The sequence below is a fragment of the Bactrocera latifrons genome, unplaced genomic scaffold (genome assembly GCF_001853355.1).
Source record: "Bactrocera latifrons isolate USDA-ARS-PBARC rearing strain unplaced genomic scaffold, ASM185335v1 scaffold_228, whole genome shotgun sequence".
In the NCBI taxonomy this organism is placed as follows: domain Eukaryota; kingdom Metazoa; phylum Arthropoda; class Insecta; order Diptera; family Tephritidae; genus Bactrocera; species Bactrocera latifrons.
This window is the reverse complement of record NW_017535830.1, coordinates 221,629-242,003: the sequence shown is the minus strand read 5'-3', so window position 1 is coordinate 242,003 and position 20,375 is coordinate 221,629. Positions and strand designations below refer to the sequence as shown.

At 36.3% G+C, this 20,375-nt stretch overlaps 1 protein-coding gene across 1 annotated transcript in view; it reads right to left on the bottom strand.

Moving 5' to 3' along the window:
- Positions 1-20,162, bottom strand: part of LOC108968740 (GTP-binding protein Di-Ras2-like) — a 59,952-nt gene extending 39,790 nt beyond the window's left edge. The window contains exons 1-3 of the mRNA XM_018932945.1: positions 19,600-20,162; positions 7,478-7,645; positions 3,233-3,342 (exon numbers count right to left, since the gene is read on the bottom strand). Coding sequence (XP_018788490.1) covers positions 3,233-3,342; positions 7,478-7,645; positions 19,600-19,764 — 443 coding nt within the window. The 5' untranslated portion in view covers positions 19,765-20,162. The remainder of the gene's footprint in view (positions 1-3,232; positions 3,343-7,477; positions 7,646-19,599) is intronic.
- Between the last annotated feature and the right edge of the window lie 213 nt (positions 20,163-20,375).

Below are 20,375 nucleotides of genomic sequence, written 5' to 3'. Positions count from 1 at the left end.
TCGTCGAAAATTGCGATAAAATCGCTGAATTGGTCGAAAGAGACCAGCATAGTAGCAGCCGTAGCAGCGGTCAAGAGCTGGGCATGAGTCAACAAAAAAAAAAAAAATTTATGAACAATTGAAAATTCAATAAAAATACCGCAAGGCCTTTTTTGACAAGGCCTTTAAATGCAGCGCTATCGACGAGAGTGGCTCAAACAAGGTTCCCTGTTGATCTTATAAATTCCTCTTTGGCGTGCATTTCGCCCATTACAAACCAACTATGGCGCTGCAAATACTGCAACAGGAACAACTGGTTCTAATCTCCTTTGCGGTTGTTTGCTCTGCTGATTTCATCAACCGCGCATTTCTCGCTTTAACTTGTGTATGTAGGTATGTGTATATGAATGTATACGTGCGCAACTTCCTCACAGTTCCATTTCTTAACGGCCACTTTCTTTGCATTTTAATTTTATTTGCCATCGCCACCGCATTGTTGATGCCACATTTAAACAGTCACAGTTGGAGCTCGACTGTTTTGTTTTTATTATTATAATTTTTTTTTCTTTCTGCTGTTAACTTGGTCTGCTGATTTGTTGCGTGCTCGCTGGCATTTGGAAAGCAGTCATGCACGCACAGAGGAAAGAGCAGAGCGGCGAAGAATGGAGAGAAAGGGGTGTCGCTTAGTGGCAACCGCATTGCATTACTTGTTTGGCGAATGCTTTGCACTGATTGCACCGAGTCCACAATCGCAGCTGCAACCGTTGCTGGCGGCGAAGCAATTACCCAACAACCGAGAAATGTGTGCGCGCGGAAATCCGATTAACTGCGGCTCATATCAACAGATGTCAGCTCACACACTTTCGTTTTACCTTCATAAACACACATATACACGCCTCGATTAACAGTTCTTTTCCCCCTTTGATTAGATTGGTCACATTGTAATAATTAAATTTACATACAATTGACTTGAAACACAATTTATCTATAAATAGTTAAATTAGAGTACTGTCGCATATATTTAAGATGCGGATATATTCTAGATTTATTATATTTTTAGAGCTCGCGTATGATTTTATTTATTCTCTCTGCTTTTGCTTCTTTAATGGCGTGTTCTCCCTTCTACATCACACAATTCTGTGTAGATGCGCTAACCTCCCTCAAACTACTCTATCACGCAGTCTCTATATCAAGCGATGCCCCACTTTAGGGCTATCAATCAGCCCCAATACCCAACGATTATCCGATTAGCCGAGTCCTAAGAGCTAAGAGAATTTTTAAGCGTTGCGAGCTTAAGCTGCTCAGCTACGTAAACAAACATATCAACAACCAAAATTAAGAACAATGTTAAAATTAATATCAGACAACTGCAATGGACTACAGACTAATCTACTCATAAGTTTTACAAGAAATATTATACCAAGCATTCTCCTACGCCTAGTGAGCGGCTTAAGGAAAAAAGTAAAAACAATTTTGAACGAACTCCAACTTCTCGTCATAAAAATGATATCCATATCATAAAAGCATTCTCCAGTATAGGTCTCAAAGATGTTAAAAGCATTTTTGTAACAAGCGGATCTCTAAATTCTTTAGACCAACGTTTAACAAAACTAAGAGCGCTTTTAGCTTTAAAAACCTTTAAAGATGCATGAAGATTAAAATTAAATTTGGGGTCCATAGTTACTCCCAGTACTTCAGGTTAACCACACAGTGATTAAATTCAACCCATAAATTGTAAATAAGTTTCCCTGTCAACTTCGAAGCATTGAGATTGCTGCTTAACTATTTCACACATGAAAATGACCTCAAGGATATAACTTTTTGGATGTTCATTGATATTTAAATCTATAAAAGTCAAAGAGCATATTTTTACGTGAATCCAATATGTACGTTATCCTATAGATATGAAGAGAAAATTTCGCTCTAATAACAGTAGTTAAAATAAAGGCAATAATTACCCTAGTCTTTGTTCATAATTTTGAAATTCTTTATTTATCTTTCAAAGTCTGACACTTCTCACTGTATTAACGTGGTCAAGAAGACAGGAACGACGTATAATACTCAATTAGTATCCCTTGTTGACATTTTGGCCGGTTGGCAGGAATTCGGAGTGCACAGCGCCTCGATAATCGAAAAAATAGTCAATATAACCTTGATTTTTGACCTGCTTTGTCGTGTTGTTTTCGGCTGTTTTCAAGTGAGTGATTTTGGGATCAAAGCGATTTGCAGTGATCCTTTTAATATTCCAATGATGCCAGTAAGATCTCTGATTATTAATCGTCGCTTATCAAGCACCAATTCTTTATTTAATCGACGCGTTGATGTTGATGCTCGTCCTAGTTCATCATCATCACCCTAGTCTCTTTTGGTCTTAGAGAATGTTCTGCCAAACCCGAACTTAGGTCTCTTTACTAGTTATATATCATAATACACTTGTAGATAGTTTCATATTATACTTTTTGTTGGGGTTTGAAGCGGAAGTTTGTTCCATATATCTGAACTTTGGCAAAGTTGAGAATTTAAATACATATTTTAATTTCAAAGTAAAAAAAAAAAAAAAAAAATTAATTTTTAATGCAAACTTAGAATCAAAGAACCCTGAACCCCATCTAAGGCATTTTTGGTAAGAAAAAATCTTCAGAACTATGTGTAAAATGTATAAAAGTAAATAAAAATATTGTACTCGTAATGTTACGAAGCCGGTTACAAACTCGTTTTTTAATAAATACTTAAATTACCATATGAACCACCCTGTATATGCATTACGCACACACTGCAGAATTTATTTCGTTTACGTTCTTATGCTTAATCAAGCATATTATCTAGTATTGGCTACAATATATTTATTCAGCCAATTTGCATAGCTGTAGCGCAGTCAATTGAAAATCGGTACACGCTCGCACACCCACAACCGTTAAGTTCGAATAAACGAATATTTTTTCATTTTGATGTACATGTTTATTCAGAACACAATTTCGTACATGATAATCGAATGTGCTACCGACCGCAGGAGGTAGGAGTCGTTTCGAGTTTACCACATAAATCAAACCGAGACGACGCCATAGCGCAAACAACAACAATGAGAGATGTACCAAAAAAATATTTTGTGTTTACAGACACTTAAATCGCAAAAATATGCCGTTATGATGGTTGAAAATATTTAATACATCTGCGTTACACACACGCAAGCACACATAGAAGCAGACACACAGATGGGATGGATATAAATAAATTTAAATTTGACCGAACTCACCTTAGTCGCGGCAATTCACAGTAGACCCAGTCCGTGACTTCTTCCAGTCGCACCTCTCGGTGTGTATTGGCCAAATCAGATTTATTGCCAGCGATAACAATGGGTATATCCTTTGGCAGCCGCAATTTATGACACGAAAAGAAAGAGAAAGGTAAAAGAGTTAAGTTAATTTATACGTTTGTAGTGATGTATGTGAGTTCTGAGAATGCCTGGACATTAGTCTAGTTTGTAAGTGAAATAGCATTAAATAAAAATCTACCAGTCTGTTTTGGAATTTGGAGAGAAATATATCGTGGTTTTAAAATCATAATTCATTAAAATTTGGCCGCGACCCCGCCTTCTAATAAGTTTGATGTATATAACTCCCAAACATTCAAGCCATATCACCCAAACTTGCACAGTTATTTTAATCTTTCTTAAGACAGCGTGAAAATAGGTGAATTCGGATGATAACCACATCTACTCTATATAAAATGATTTGGTTAAAAGCTAAAAGTCCTAACTTTCTTATATTACATTGCCAAAATGGGCGAAACCGCACTACAACCTTCTTTCTATATTATACAATCTTAAATATCATTTGTTTCGTTAACTTTCCAGTATGTGTACAAATTAAGAAGCAATTAATATAACGAGAGAAAACTTTGCACGAACAGTGTCTCTGAAATGTGCCAGCTGATGACCAAAAACTGTCTAAATCTAACCAAAATTTTTCAAGTTCCAAGCTACCGAACATGTGTACCCCAGTAAATATAGTTGACTTTTTACCAAAAGTATCGTTCAATGTGTACGATATGTACTTGAAACACAGGGATAATTCTTTCCTGATAACATTATGTGTATATATCCAAAATGGCTTGAATCCGATTAATACTTCTTTTAGTCCCCGTATACCTAATATATAGATTTTTGAACTACCAGTTCAGTTTTTGTGGTATACATTGCGATTTTTACAATAGAAAACAATAACTAAGAAAGATTTCATCTCAAATTTTGTATTTTTAACCAAATATCATTTGCGTAATAATTGCGAATGTAAGAAAATGCTTACAGTGTTTCATTTTTATTAGAAACTCAAGCCAACAAGTGGTTTAAAGCCTTCGCAGATGGAGATCGTTGAAGACATGTCCCGTACTGGACGACGTTCGACATCTTCAACTGATGAAAATAATAAAAAAAAAATGCATGAAAAACATCAGGTAAGGTAAGGTGTTAAAAAGATGACAAWACAGTTGGATTCTACATTATTGGAGAGCATTAAAGCTGCTGGTGRGACATTGGTTTATGAGTTTGGCATGCAAACAAGTCAACAATCATCGGAATGGAGGAAAAAACGAGCCGAAAACAAAAATAACSACGSCAAAGCCGCTCAAAAATCAAACCCTTTTCTAAAAGATTTCTCTTATATTAAGCATACTAACGAAAACAGTTAAAGTATCTCAATAAATAAATATACATAAATACCCATAATATGTCTCAAAATAAAGAAACTGTTATAAAAAAACAAAAATACAGAGGGTGTTGTCCGATTACGAGTAATTCAAAGCTCTTCATTTATGAACTATCACTAAGATACTTAGACGTTAACCTTCAGTTATGAAGCACTAATATTCTTAARATTTAATTATATACGAAATGTGTGAGGATTTGTGTAAAAACTGCCTGGCAAAAATACGCCTTAAAGATTTTAAACTATTTGTACGCCTTTCTATCTGCACCCAGCAGGYAGGTGAAAAATAAAAGTAATATCCTCGGTGATACGACTATAAAAACGGGAGCATCCCGACGAACAACTATCAGTATCTGCTAGTCATTGCCATTGAATAGTTAACAACGCTTAAAATGTTTGAATTAACAAAAACCCATATTTCAGTTTTCGAAGAGCCAACTCATCCAGGAACGGTCTACTACACTATATTCCTACACCCTAACTTCTACACTATATTCCTTACATAAAACTTTACTATTAGGTTTAGGTGATTTTCTCCGATGAGAAAAAGTTAAACCTTGGTGGTCGAGTTTGAAGTCAGAAGTTTGTTGTTTTGTTTGTATTTCCTTCTGGTAACTTCATTAATTGTGAAACCCCTTTTCGATTTGCATCCGTTTGAGCACGTGGCCATCGAGCAGCATCTCTCATATTTCTAAACACTCTTTCCTCTAGTGCTGGATTGGGAATACCACGGACGATAACTTCGTCATCTGGTGGGTGCGGTATTTGTTCAGCACGAGTCTGTTCATTTGTCGTGAATTCATTATTGCGTTTGCATGGTTTCGCCATTTGTCCAGAATATGCACCTTTGCTTGTCGACACTTGATAATTAAAATTTTCTTCCGCTGCCTTTTTTTCGCATTCGAGATCTAGTCGGTCCAATTCTTTATATTTCTACTATATTCTATATATATAAAATATGTTTTCATAAATAAATCTTTTATTGCTTTCCGTTCCTCGCTGTCGTCCCATGCCTTCAACGCGTTCATCCGACGAGAAGTATGCCGCTTATTTAAATTTGGTACTTTTTGTTTCAATCGGTTGCCGTACGCTTGCAGATCGCCGAACTCCTTCCCGAACTGTTGCTCCCGTATCTGATAATACAGTTTTCTCTCCTGTTGTGAATCTTCAGTTCTTAAGAAATCTTGTCAACCGATTTCAAAAACATAGTTTCGAGAAAAAGACCGCGTCAAGTCTAGCTAACTTCGAGCGCACAAGTTCTCTAGGCTGTATCTCCGAAACTACTCTCCGGATCTAGAGGTAAAGGTACTTTAGAATTGAATAGGGCAATAAAAAATGTCAGTATTTTAAAACCCGTAAACCGATGCACCTTTAACGAGGCCAATCTCAATTTAATATGTATAGTATATTAGGAATGTAAATCAAAGTTTTTATTTAAATGCGATCGACCTCTGTCGGGCAATTGCGGAACTTTGGGTCTACTTCTGACGTTAAGAAGCTTCTAAGCCATTTCAACAACGAATCAACCACCAAGTACAAATTGACTTTTCATTTTCACACATTATCCGCAATAAATGGTCGAAAGTCACCTAGAGATTCTAAAATCTTTATATTAAGTACTTATATGGAGATCTATGCCTCCCAGATTTGATTCAAATCATTTTGCTATTAAAGTCTAATCAATTATACTTGAACAATTTCTAAGATTAATTGTTTATCTAACCGTCAACTGGCAACTGTCAGTTGTCACTCTAAACAGTCTATAATACAATTCCCACTGATAAGTGACATTTTCCAACCTAGGAACATTTTGCTTGATTTTTCTTTATTCTTTTGCTTATTTGTTTTGTTTTATTCATTCAGCATTGTATTTTCTGCTCTGCTTATGTCACATTAGTTTCCATTGTAGTTAACAGAATGTTTCGCTTATCATCGAATGTCATATTGGCTGTCAAGAACAACAATAAAATGTATAGAAACAACAACAAAACATAAGAACACCTATTGACACACTTCTAGGTGTGAGTGTATGTATGTGTAAAAAGGTGCAATTGTAAGTAGAAATAAATGAATGAAAATTTCATGACTTTTCCACAACGAAAGTGTGGTGTTTGCCTGGCGGAGGGCGGTCACAAAGGACACATTTGCTAAAAATATATACCAAAAATATAGCTTAATGCCACTTTATACACTGGACTCGTGGATACTGGTGGCAGATGCATTGCAGTGCGCTCTAAGGCTCCGAGAAGCAGGAGCCGAAACTCTGCTCCTGCAACAGCGTTCCTGAAAACATAGGAGTCGTTGGAGAAGTAATACAAAGACTCTCCACGGATGGATTGATGCTAGGAGGGCATCGCCTTTGATTTTCAAGTCTAATGAGATGTTTATTTTTTCCTCAAGTGGAGCATTAATTCAGGAGTTTCTATCGAGGTTGCTTCATGTGAGTTATATAAAAAAGAACTACGGAACTTTCAAGTGAAAAATTCAAGAAGTTGAAGACAAAATTCAGACCCTCACGGTTCTTCTATCGATAAATGAGATGCTAATAGCTAATAGCTTTCCTTAAAAACCGCTCAGATTTAGATACTCAGTTCAAACAAAACTTCAATTTAATTAGAAATGGCAGAAATAAATTACATGTAAGTAAAAAACGTGTTTAACCACACTTAATTTACATTGAATAACCATCAACCACATAGTCAAATATCTTAAAAGATGATAAATATAATTTATATACCCCTCAACCCCCGTTCTGTAATTGTTTTTGAAAGCAATTCACAAACCATTAAACTCACCTGATAGTCGGCGCGCTGCTCACGTATCTCCTCAAAACACTGTTTGACACATTGAAAACTCGACGCAGACGTAGACGCATAGACCAGCATAAAAGCGTGGGCGGTGGCAATGGAGAGGCGGCGCATAGCGGGAAATTGCATATCACCGGAAGTGTCTAAAATGTCAACCTGCCAATATAAGAAGAGAATAATTTTGATATAGTTTGCACACACTAACGAGAAGTTTTATAGTAATATTAAAAAAAACGATAAGCGTGCAAAATATATCAAGTAATTTTTACTTAAATAATAACTCAGGTCGTATGAATACAGTGAAATTTTAAGATAAATAATTCTTTAGAATATTTTAGTTTACTTGCTCTCTCAGAGGGCCTTTTCGCAGAAGCATTGTTTAAAAAGGTCGGTAAATTCAATGACAACATGGCGTATGAGTGACCTTTAGTACTAGTGTATATCGATGTCAAAACTGCTTCAGGCCTATTGTTATTGGATATATTATTGTAATTCGTTATATGAAAGCAAAAATAAAGACGCTAAAAAAATACCTACGATGCAAATATGTAACGCATACATGACGTATAAGTACCCATTGATGAACCTGAAAATGAATTTGAAACAGTTAATCGATTATTGTCATGGCACATTTCCAAATTGGTATAAAAACCAGCTACTAAATTGCCGAGAATCTAAAATTAGCTGCCGAGTATACTAAAAAGATATTTGGTGCATTTGAGAGATTTTCGCGTCAAAGAGTGTTAGCTTTTACCCCAGTCAAGTATATGTTATACCGCAAAATTTGATGAGAAATACATTTTAGAACATTTTAACCCCAAAATCGCTACAAAATAAACATTTCGGCCCTTTCGCCTGAATATGAGTCTTAATGGTTAAGTATTTAGCAGATCTACTGGCCGCAATATTGCCATTAAATTTTTTCCAGGAAAAGTGCTAGAATTCATAAAAACAAGAATATTAACTTTGAGCTGCTAACTAAACAAGAATAACCTTCGCAAATAGAGCAATTTCAATGCAAAAATCTTATATTGACTGTTAAGTTTGTATGACAGCTATATGCTATACTGATCCGATCTGAGTAATTTCTACCGATATTACATTATTGCCTGAGATAATAATCCTTGCTAAGTTTCTTGATGATATCTTATCAAATAAAAGAGTTTTCTATAGAAGGAGAGGATTTTGATCATTCAGTTTGTATGGCAGCTATATGATGTAGTAGTCCAAAATATACAGTTTCAATGAATAAGCAGTCTTCTGGAGAGAAAAGGATGTATGCAAAATTTCAGATCGATATCTCAAGAACTAACGTACTAGTTTGAGTATAAAAATTTGCAAGTGTATACGGCGTATGAGGAACTTTTTCAAAACAGCATTGAGCTTGTTCTGATTCCTTACATTCAAAAGTAAATTTTAATGAAAGCACTTCAAATAATTAGTTTATATTCTAATAATTCTTGATAATCAGATTTTCCGTACACCCACTCACAGACAAACACCTGAACGCAGCGCTACCTGCAATTGATTTGATATGAAAAATAATTGTTTTAATATCTCAAAAAGTGTTGCAAATGCATTTGTTTCTTTGCTGCAAAAAAAAAATGTCAGACTACTTACATAATTCACTTTTGTTGAACAACATCTTCTCTATTCGTTTGTGGTGAGCAGGCGTTTTATTGCATTTGCGTGCCTGGCCGAGACCTTGAAAACTTTGCAATTAATAACAATTACGCGTTCAACTAATTGCAATTATGCCAACGGTCTGTGATTCTGTGATTTTAAATGCGACAAAGGCATTGATTGCTCTCTACATTTCAAGCTGTTTATTTATGCGCACAGACACACACTCACACGCGTACAGACATATTGTGAATGCAGGTGCAAGGTTTAGGTGTGCGTGTGTTTGAGGTTGGCATTGCAAATTTAAATTAATTGCAATGAAATTGTGCTACAAGTAGGAACGAATACAAGCCGAGAAATAATTAAAAACAAAACAAAAGGAGATAACAAAAACAAAAGAACAATTTATCTGCCTTAAGGCGGTTGATTGGGGTGTTTAAAGCTACTTGAAAGGAATTTATAAGGGAAATATACGTCACTTCTATAATGGCTAATTTAAAATAAACCAGAAAATCCTTTAAATTTGACTGCAAAAAAGCTTTAATCCTTCACAGGCGCATCTTGATTTTCATCGGTTTGTATGTCAGCTATATGCTACAGTAATACGATCTCAACTCCCTCCTAAGAGGTTATAGCGATGTCTTAGATAAAGATCTGTGCTAAAGATACCTTTTCAAATAAAAAAGTTTTCTTTACAAGAACTTGAGGTTGATCGCTCAATTTGTATGATAGCTGTATGCTGTAGTAGCCTGTTATCGGCGGTTCCGACAAATTGTAATTGGTGAGAAAAAAAAGTGTGCACAACTTCTGTTCGATATCTCAAAAACTGACAGACAGTTATCTGCGCTGAATTGCATATCAAATTATATTATTAATATTATTATTAATTTAAGTCAACCTTCTAAGTGCGTCACTAGACAGCCACTCCACTTAACTACGTAAAGTTATGTATAAAATTTGATCTATTTGTACAATACACCAGTCGTATGAGCAACACAGGATGCAATAATCTCTTCTATGAATGCTCAAGATATTTGATGTCAACTTTATACAAAAGAAACTGCAGCTGGCCTTTGCAAAAACAAATTCAACTTGGAAAATAATGGCCACCCTAATGTATATCATACATACATTCACACACATAAACACTTGCAATACCGCGACTTTAAGCTGCAAGCCGTTAGCGCTAATTCCCTCGACGCTGGCACACCTACTTCAATCACTTCGTGGTCGCGTAGTTGTCACGCTTATTGCTACTGTTTTTGTTGTTGCACGTATCATTCATCAAATTTGTACATGCGTGGCTCTCAACTTGGCATAAATCGACAGCCACACACACACACACATACATGTACATTTTAATTTACTTGGCAACACACACCTAAACGCAACATGTACTTTATCAGAACGTATGTATGCGCGTGTGTCATTTCGCGCAATTCGCTTTTGCCTTCTGCTCCCTGTGGATTTGTTGCTGGGCATATAGCAAAGATTTGTAGTGTGTAAAGGAATATTTGGCAACCTTCATACAAGTGGGACTGTAAAGTAAACAGGTCTTTTCAATATAGCGCCCAATGATGGCTGATGATGATGATGATTAGAATCTGCTGTCTTATTATCGATTATCCAGTGAGAATATCATATTTCATTGCTTGGATGTAAAGTTATTACGTTTAAAAACAAAAAACTTTACTAAAACTTTACCAAAACTTTACCGAAACCTTTCAATTGATAAAACAAGTTTACGGCGATTATTGCACGAGTGGTTTCAACGTTTTCAAAGTGGTGGTGGGGACATAAATGACGATCAACATGTGTGCCAATCAAAATCCGTGATCACCGGAAATTCCAATGAAACTTTGCGTCATCATTCATCAAAAATCAGCCGAAATCATCATTTAAATTCAGAGAAATGAAATTGAATATCTCCAAAACATCGATTTATAGCAAGTTTGTGCACTGTTTGTTCCGCACAAATTAATTGACGACCAAAAATTGCTCAGAATCCAATATTCGAAAGACGATTATTTGACCAAAAATCATATTTTAACCTCTAATCACTCCCCGTATTCAACTGATATAGTACCGTGAGACTTTTTTCTTTTCGGAAAAATGCATTTTCCCAGGGAAGAAAAGCGGTGTGTAGAGGCCATTCGTTCGACATGCTTTTGGACCGTGCAAAATGCTGCATTGAAGCAGAAGGATACTATTTTGAATCAAATAAATTGGTTTTGCCGAAAAACCCATTTTTTCTGTTTTTCTTTTTAAAGTCCCTTAGAACACACCTTATACAGGGTTTAAGTCTGGGATGGACGATTCCCACTCCAAAACATTTATATAATTTTTGTTAAAAAACTTTTGTGTCAACTTACCATATGCTTTGAATTTTATCTTCCTTATAACAGACAAATTTTCCTCGGCCCATGACAACATGACATTTTTTTTAGGATGATTATTAACTTTATGGAGTGGATCAACACTATTCCAGATAAAACATCCCCACACCATACTCAACTACGATTGAAACATAGCGAGGATTAAATTCTTGAATTATTGGACGACGAATATACCTTCCACCATTATGAGCTCAGCGATTGATTTTTGTTACATCAACACACCCCGTTGATTTGTTGTCGTCGCCCAATAAGAGTTGACAAAGTCTACGCGTCGTATTTAAGTCAGAAGTGGGTTCCTGCGTGCTGCCCTGCCATGAAGTCAAGAATCGACCAAACGCCGGACAATTATTCTTTTGGATATCTGGACATTGTATTCGTCTTGAATGTCAGTGGAACTCTTGTTTGGGGTCTCCTCGGGAGACAGTAGTAATTCTGTGGTATATTTCTGTTGAATTTTTTCGGGTTTTTTCTTCGTTTCAACGTTGGAAATAGTTTTAAAATTCTTTATATGCTTAAGAACATTTAAAACAAATTTTTTTGAGCATTCGACCTTATTCGAAATTTCTTTGCACATCTTCCCAGATCGATGAAAGTCAAAAATGAAGCTGCGAAGGGTAGGTGTACAACTGCAGCGTTTCCTCATTATTTTTTTAAATAACTTTTTTTTAACTTGAATAATACATTTTAATATATTTTAAACCACAACTTTGAAACACGCCCTTACAAGAAATCAATAATATTATTAAAAAAATTTAACACCTTAAGGAATTTTAATTCTTTAAACAACTGCTTCTAATTACTGTCGCACTTAATTCACCTTCTGTACCGCAACGCATTTACTATTTGGAAAAAAAAATAAAATAAAAAAAGCTTTAACTTCACAACTACAAAACAAAGTGAATTTAGTAGTAAATAGAGTAACACGGTCAATGCAAGACTTTTAGCAATATAAATATATTCCTCGGTATACTAAAAATTTTTATCATTATACTCATTAACCACCTACAAAAAAAAGGGAACGGTTTTAATTGTGTGTCAACAGCTGTATATATATGATCCAGAAACTGAATTAAATTGATGTGAATTCAGATTGTGTTAAGAGTTATTTGCCTCATTTGAAAATCGACCAAGTCTGAGTTTGGAGTAACGGTGCCCTTTCGCAGCTCGTCTGCCATATAGTTTCCAGCAATTCCTCTATGATCAGGAACTCAAAAACTGTTTGATATGGAAATAATTTAAGGCAATTGCTAATGGTCAAACACAATTTGATAACTCTTGAACTCACTTTCATCGAGCTCACAGCCAGCATTAACGCACTGTTTTTACATATAATGCATATTCCTCTGAATAAGAAAGCATTTCCAAGTAGTGCACCTACCTTAATTGCTTTCACTTCTACCGTGGTGTGATGGCTTGAAGGTAAAGATAAAGCAAAGTCTGGAACAGGTACAACTATTTTGAAACTAAATCATTTCATTTGTTTGTGAAATTGAAATGCAGAACCAAGCTGATAGCCTTCTCTATCTGTTGTTCCACTGATTGCTATTAGAACCTTGAATTTTTTCAAGTATTAATTTTTAAATTTGTTTGCTTGTGAACAAAACTTTAATAACAAGACAAAATTTTGATGAATATATCAAAGTTTATACTGTTCCACGATACTTCAGAACACTGGATGGTTAAGTAATGTTTGTCGAAAAATTAATATGAGTCTTTGATAACAAAATCCACTAGCAAATATTTTCAAAATATGGATTATAAGACTTATTCTTCTTCTTCGTTCATAGGTATTCGAATTTCAACCTCCTTTAAAGAAGTCTGTTGATTACTTTTACTTTTGTTTTATAATGAAGGCCAATATCGTTTTGGACCTTTCCCAGCCAACTCGTTATTAATAGAGATTTTTGAAGATATGTCAGTATGTCAGTGTTTCTCAGTTTAACACCCCAATATTCCAATGAAAACTAACCAATAACTGTCTATGCCGCCGCCGTTATCTGAACTAAATGTCGCATATATTTGCGTAGAACAGAGACAATATGCGGCAGCTACCTTATAAAATAAGTATTTATAACTGGATTACTTATCGTAGATGGACTAGCGGAAAGTTTATCGTAAACAAAAAATCTAACTGATTTCACGGAATTTCATACCAATTCATCATCGCCAATTTTGTTTAGAAATTCACCACAAATGTCACTGCAGTTTGAAAAGTCGTACCTTCTCTGTGGGAAAAAACCTAACCTAATCTAACCAAAACTCTATGCCAAGCAGTTGCCGTGATAATGCTTCCTGAAAATAGTTCGCTGGAAGTGAGCCATATTTTGAAGCAAAATATTGTATGTCGGAGATATTGGAGGTACAAACGCTGGCTTGAAATTCATTAGGCTGAAGTCGAAGTTAAGAACCCAACTCTTTCAAGCGCTCACGGAACGGCTAATTCACTTTGTCTAGGCCAATGCATCTTGCATCAGAGTCAGAACTATATTCGCTGATTTTTTTCCTAGGCTAATAATAATGGACACAAAATTTGTCGCTTTAGTGACTAAATATCCGCATTTAAAGCTAAACGACATCAATAAATTTTATATAAATTAACAAAATGAAACTACAGTTTGGGTTAGTACTGCCATTAAATTCTAATACATGCAAATTGGCACTTATCTACAAACACTCGTGTTATTTGTACAATTTATAATGCATATGTGTCTGCAATCGCAGTTGAAAGCCCATAAAACGCTCCTGAAAGGCCCGAAATTGTGTCCAGCCAAGCGAGACTGCCGGCAATGAGGCATGACGCGCAGCAGCTTGTTAAATCGTTATCAGCATGAAATAGGCTGTCCGGGCATTTGCGGTCAACGAACAAGGCTGTAAGAGTAATGCCTAACTGCCGTCGTCGCCGCTGACTAGGCTGGACATAAACCTACGTATATATGTGGCTGAAAAGTTTCATGAAATTGGTTTACATGACGACACACTCACATGACAACTACAAGTATTTGTGGGATATGGAGACACGTAATAAAATGAATTCGTACCAATACATGTACGACTTAAAGCGATGATTAAATTTTAATACAGCCCACCCCTCCACCAATGGAAAGGCCTACAAGTGAATTATTTTATAAATTCCAAAGAAACAAATCATAAAAAAGATGCCGGCTGCTCTGGTAAAACTGGAGATGGCGCGTTGAAATGAGCTCAAAAGCAAAATAAAATAGGAAAACAAGCAAGACATAGAGTGCCATAAATAAAATTCAAAGAAAAATCTCAAAATAAAATATATAAGTATCTCTCATTTCATTATCTACAATGTTTTTGTGAATTTCTTCTCATTTCTGTGCAGAAAAATTAAATGCTCTGATATAAAATCGCAAAAGACCGTTGTTTTAGTCTGACACTTGGTTGTATATCTACTTGTATATAGTATTATTACGCTACGACAAAGATCACTTTAAACTTTACACTTTTTTGAATTGCGAGGCGGCACGTCTTCCACAGGTGGTGTTATAATCAGGAATAATCATACTTTCCTCACTCCTCACTATAATGGAGGCTAAACCTTACCGTCCAAAAAGTTCTTGTAATCCACTATTCGATATTTGAATAAGTGGTTGCCAATTGTATATTAATTATTATAACCGCCAAAGGTGATCTAGTCACCGATGCCCAGAGCATACTTAAATTATGGAGGGAACACTTCTCCAGCCTGCTGAATGGCAGCGAACGCACAACGCCAGGAGAAAGCGAACCCAATCGATGACGATGGAGCAGACGTTCCATTGCCCGACCAGGAAGAAGTTCGAATAGCAATTATATTATTATAATTAAGCCTCCTCAACATTGCATATAAGGTTCTATCGAGCGTATTGTGTGAAAAATTAAAGCCGACCGTCAATTAAACTAATTTTACCTTATCAGTGTGGCTTCAGACCTGGAAAATCAACAACCGACCAGATATTCACCATGCGCCAAATCGTAGAAAAGACCCGTGAAAGGAGAATCGACACTCACCACCTCTTCGTCGATTTCAGTGCTGCTTTCGACAGCACGAAAAGGAGCTACCTTTACACCGCGATGTCTGAATTTGGTATCCCTGCAAAACTTATACGGCTRTGTAAGCTGACGTTGARCARCACCAAAAGYTCCGYCAGAATCGGGAAGGACCTCTCCGAGCCGTTCGATACCAAACGMGRTTTCAGACAAGGCGATTCCTTAYCGTGCGACTTTTTCAACCTGCTTCTGGAGAAAATAGTTCGAGCTGCAGAACTAAATAGAGAAGGTACCATCTTCTATAAGAGTGTACAGCTTCTGGCGTATGCCGATGATATTGATATACAATAACACAAATAATTATTAAAAAAATAATTTTTTTATTCGCAACACGTAGAGTGCAAAGAACTCTTCATGAGATCTATGGGTTTTGCTGTGGTCAATAACTCTTTATTTATAGTCGAGTTGACAACCCTTTTCGAGGACTACTACCTATGCGGTGGTCAGTGACCTTTTAGTTTATCTTAAGCGAAATCAGCATTCATTACGGAGGAACTTTCAGGTTGTTGACTTCGCTAGGAAGACAGTGAGATATACGAAATTCAACTCGCACCTTAATTCTGATCAATTAAATCTCTGTATATATAATTCTATACCTATCTCGCTAAGTTTTAGGTTTTACAAACAATAGTTAGGTGGAAAAAGTATTAGATTTTCAGGTAGCAAAGCGAAAAGTATGTCTGTGGACTAAAGCTGAGGCACCCTACTGTATATTCTACTAAAGACATTCTTGTCAGTGCAAGCAACATATTTAACGGGAGATTTGTTAATTTGTGTGTTGTCGAGAGTTGCCAATATCTATTAGACAACTTTGTCAACTAACGGTAAAAGCATGCATTCGTGCTTGTGTGTTTGTGCGCCATATAATTATTCCGTGTCGAGCGTGTCATATTGAAGATGTTTGCAGACAAAAGTTCTGTACTTTATTCTCTTCCATGTGAATGTGTGTGTATGTGTGACTAGGCTTTGTCGACAGTGCGCAACGTGACGAGACAAACTTTGATGTAGTTAAGTACTTTTATATATAGTATGTATGTGTACACATGTCGGGATGTTTTAGCGTGACTTTCTCTTGTATTAGTCACTCTTGCTCTTGCTACGGCGGTGAATAGTGGAAGAATTAGATATGCTTACAATAAAAAAACAAAACCATAGACACAAAAAACAAAAAAAAAAAAAAAAAAAAACAACAAATCAACGAGAAATTCAATTAAACAGAATATGCGTCGCCGCTTGATGTTGCTTAGAAGCGTTATATGGTATGAAGATTTCCTGTTTTTGTAACCTGATACACAGTCATAAACATACGCAATAGATTTGAGCCAAAGACAACTGCTGCATGTTGAGAAATTAAGTAACTAAGCTATAGGAGCAAACTGCAAACACGTAACAATAAAGCCAAAGAAATGTGCGAATATTTTGGGACGCAGATTATTTCGTGTTTCCAGTGACACCATTGACACTGCCTGCAGCTTACTCGCAATTTTGGTAGTACCATTGTAGAGTAAGAACCGCTAATAAATCATCGATTGTCGACGAGATTGTATACCATGGATATGCAAGAGGCTTAATAATGTCTTAATTGTTTAGCCAAAGGTTGAAATTTCAGAAATGAACTTCTTACTAATCGTGAAAGTCTTCATGAAGATTTTGAAACAATAAAATCTTTAGAGCATTCAACCTATCTATTTGTAATGACTTTGAAATTTGAACTCGAGCAGTATGTTCGATGTTGAGGCTTCGACAAAACAACATCTAAAAAAACTTAAATTTATCAATAGTACACAGAACTCAAACGTAACCTTAACTGCTCTCAAGACAGGTTTTTCCTAATCAGAACAGATATGAACGCAAGAGGTCGCCTGGCTAGCATATTAAAACACATTTTCTAAGCAAAATTCGTTTTTATTTTTTCAATTGAACAAAATTCCCTTCAAGGGTGATGCACTGATTATAAGGCCGCAACAACTATTCGAAACAACTTTTTATACTCTCGCAACAAAGTTGCTAAAGAGAGTATTATAGTTTTGTTCACATAACGGTTGCTTGTAAGTCCTAAAACTAAAAGAGTCAGATGTAGGGTTATATATACCAAAGTGATCAGGGTGACGAGTAGAGATGAAATCCGTCTGTCCGTCCGTCCGTGCAAGCTGTAACTTGAATAAAAATTGAGATATCATGATGAAACTTGGTACACGTATTTCTCGGCTCCTTAAGAAGGTGAAGTTCGAAGATGGKCAAAATCGGGCCACTGCCACGCCCACAAAATGGCGGAAACCGAAAACCTCTAAAGTGTCGTAACTAAGCCATAAACAAAGATATTAAAATGAAATTGGGCACAAAGGATCGCATTAGGGAGGGGCATATTCGGCCGTAATTTTTTGGAAAAGTGGGCGTGGCTCCGCTCCCTAATACTTTTTTTGTACATATCTCGGAAACTACTATAGCTATGTCAACCAAACTCTATAGGGTCATTTCCCTCAGACACTTCCATATACAGTTCAAAAATGGAAGAAATCGGATAATAACCACGCCCACCTCCCATACAAAGATTATGTTGAAAATCACTAAAAGTGCGTTAACCGACTAACCAAAAACGTCAGAAACACTAAATTTTACGAAAGAAATTTCAGAAGGAAGCTGCATCCAGAGTTTTTTTTTAAATTGAAAATGGGCGTGGCGTCGCCCACTTATGGACCAAAAACCATATCTCAGGAAGTACTCAACCGATTTCAATGAAATTCAGCATATGATATTTTCTTAACACCCTGATGACATGTACCATATATAGGTGAAATCGGCTCAAAACCACGACTGAAATCTCGATTATCACTTTATCATGCGAGAGTATAAAATGTTCGGTGACACCCGAACTTAGCGCTTCCGTTTATCCGTTGCTTCAAAATAGGATTCAGTTTCGGCAATTTGCCTTTTGATCCATTTTTTCACATAACGAAAACGAATGTCGATCGAAAATTCTAGTTATCTTTTTAAGAAATGTCTAAACTCTTACAGCTAATTTAAAGCAAGGGAAGATTTAAAATTTCAAAGTAGCAGGACAACTACTCAGATTCAAGTAGGTTATGTTAGGTACGCACGCTAGGCTAAGTCACGTAAAGACCAATTTTTGTCCTTAGCAATGAGAGATGGTGTGCTACAGGCACTTGTAGCAGTTAAAGAGAAGTAGGGATTCCTCAGATTGTCCACAATACCTTTTCCAGCAACTCATATCGTTTGACCCACAAATAATGAAAGCCATCCAGTCAGCCTCATTCTGCAACCGTGTGCCGCTACCACACTATGACCGCTTCCGCACTGTGAGCTGTGACCAGTGAATTCAAATTATGTTCCTACCGTCTCTGCTATAAACAATGTGTACGAATTTTGTATATTTCTGAGCTATCGTGCTTATGACTTTTGCAAATTTTGCATCTTTGTAGTTGATGCTTGTTCTATGCTGGCAGCCAGCAGAAGTGAAGTCCCTTGTTCCTGGCGACTTCCTCCACGGCTGCCCCGCTTCAAAAGACCCCAATGTGGAAATGTTAACTCAGGAATCAGCTGCTGATGCCTTGGGGCTAGGTCGACACTATTCCCAATAACAAAAGCTCAGTTTGGGATGAGGTATTCTCCCATTTACGCAACACGCGATTTCATAAATTCAAATCAGACAGTAATGGACGAACGATGACTGATAATTCGATTATGGACTGATATAGTATGCAGTTGGGCATCTGAACTGTTTATGGGATTTACTAAGCTAAACAAATTGCTTTAAACCTTAGACTGGCCAAGTCTTTGAAGAGAAAATGTTTTGGTTGAATGAAGAAAAGCTGAAGGAAAGCTAAAGAAAAGCTTAATTTCAACTACAACATTTTCTCTTCAAAGACTTGCCCAATCTAAAGTTTAAAGAAATTTGTTTAGCTTAGTAAATCCAATTTTTGTCCAGTTTAGCGGAGAGATCATACCTTTTATATTACTATTATAGATTTGTTTAATTCTTTTTGTAAACATTGTAAATATCTCTTCGATTTTACTCACCTTCAGTGTGACGCCGCCCAAATCATATTCTCGATTAAAGAGATCCTCGACCGTGGCGCGATATTTGTCCGTATAGGTCTTAAAGAGGAAACGTTTGATGATAGAACTTTTGCCCACACCAGCACCGCCCAGTATAACCAGTCTTATGCGCTCCAAGTCGGCCATTATGAATACGGCTGCCGATGGCAACTGTGGGTGCGCGGTATATGCTTAAACAAACGGCTGCTTTTGCAACCAACAGTCAGCAGTTATTGTTATTATTTGATTTAACTCTTTAAGCTATATGCTTGTCGACTGAGCATAAGTGCGCTTATGTTTAAAGTTTTAAAAATCGTTCGGTAAACGTGGCTGTGGGCGTAATATCTGCACAAATTTCAAATTTAGATTACGTTCTACAAAATTACTTGATTCTCTTGCTTTAAACGAAGGCAAATAAACCCGGGATCAAGGTTAATTTTATGAGAAAACGCTCGAAGTAAGATTTTCTTTCAAAGTCTCCTTGGTTGATTAGATAAAAGTGAATTTAAGGCTGCTTACGCATAACAACATTTCACACGACACTTAATAATGCGCGCACTATAAAAACAAAAATTAGCATAAATATTGCTTTAATGTACTCTATGAGCTTTTGCTGCGCTCTTAATTTGGGTTTCTTTATTGGTATTTAAGACCTTTTTCTTATCCCTACACTGATTATTTCGCACTAAGGTGAGAGAGTGAGCATACGGGACGTGACGGTTGCTCGGAAATTTAATTATGCCTTCGCTCCCAATTTA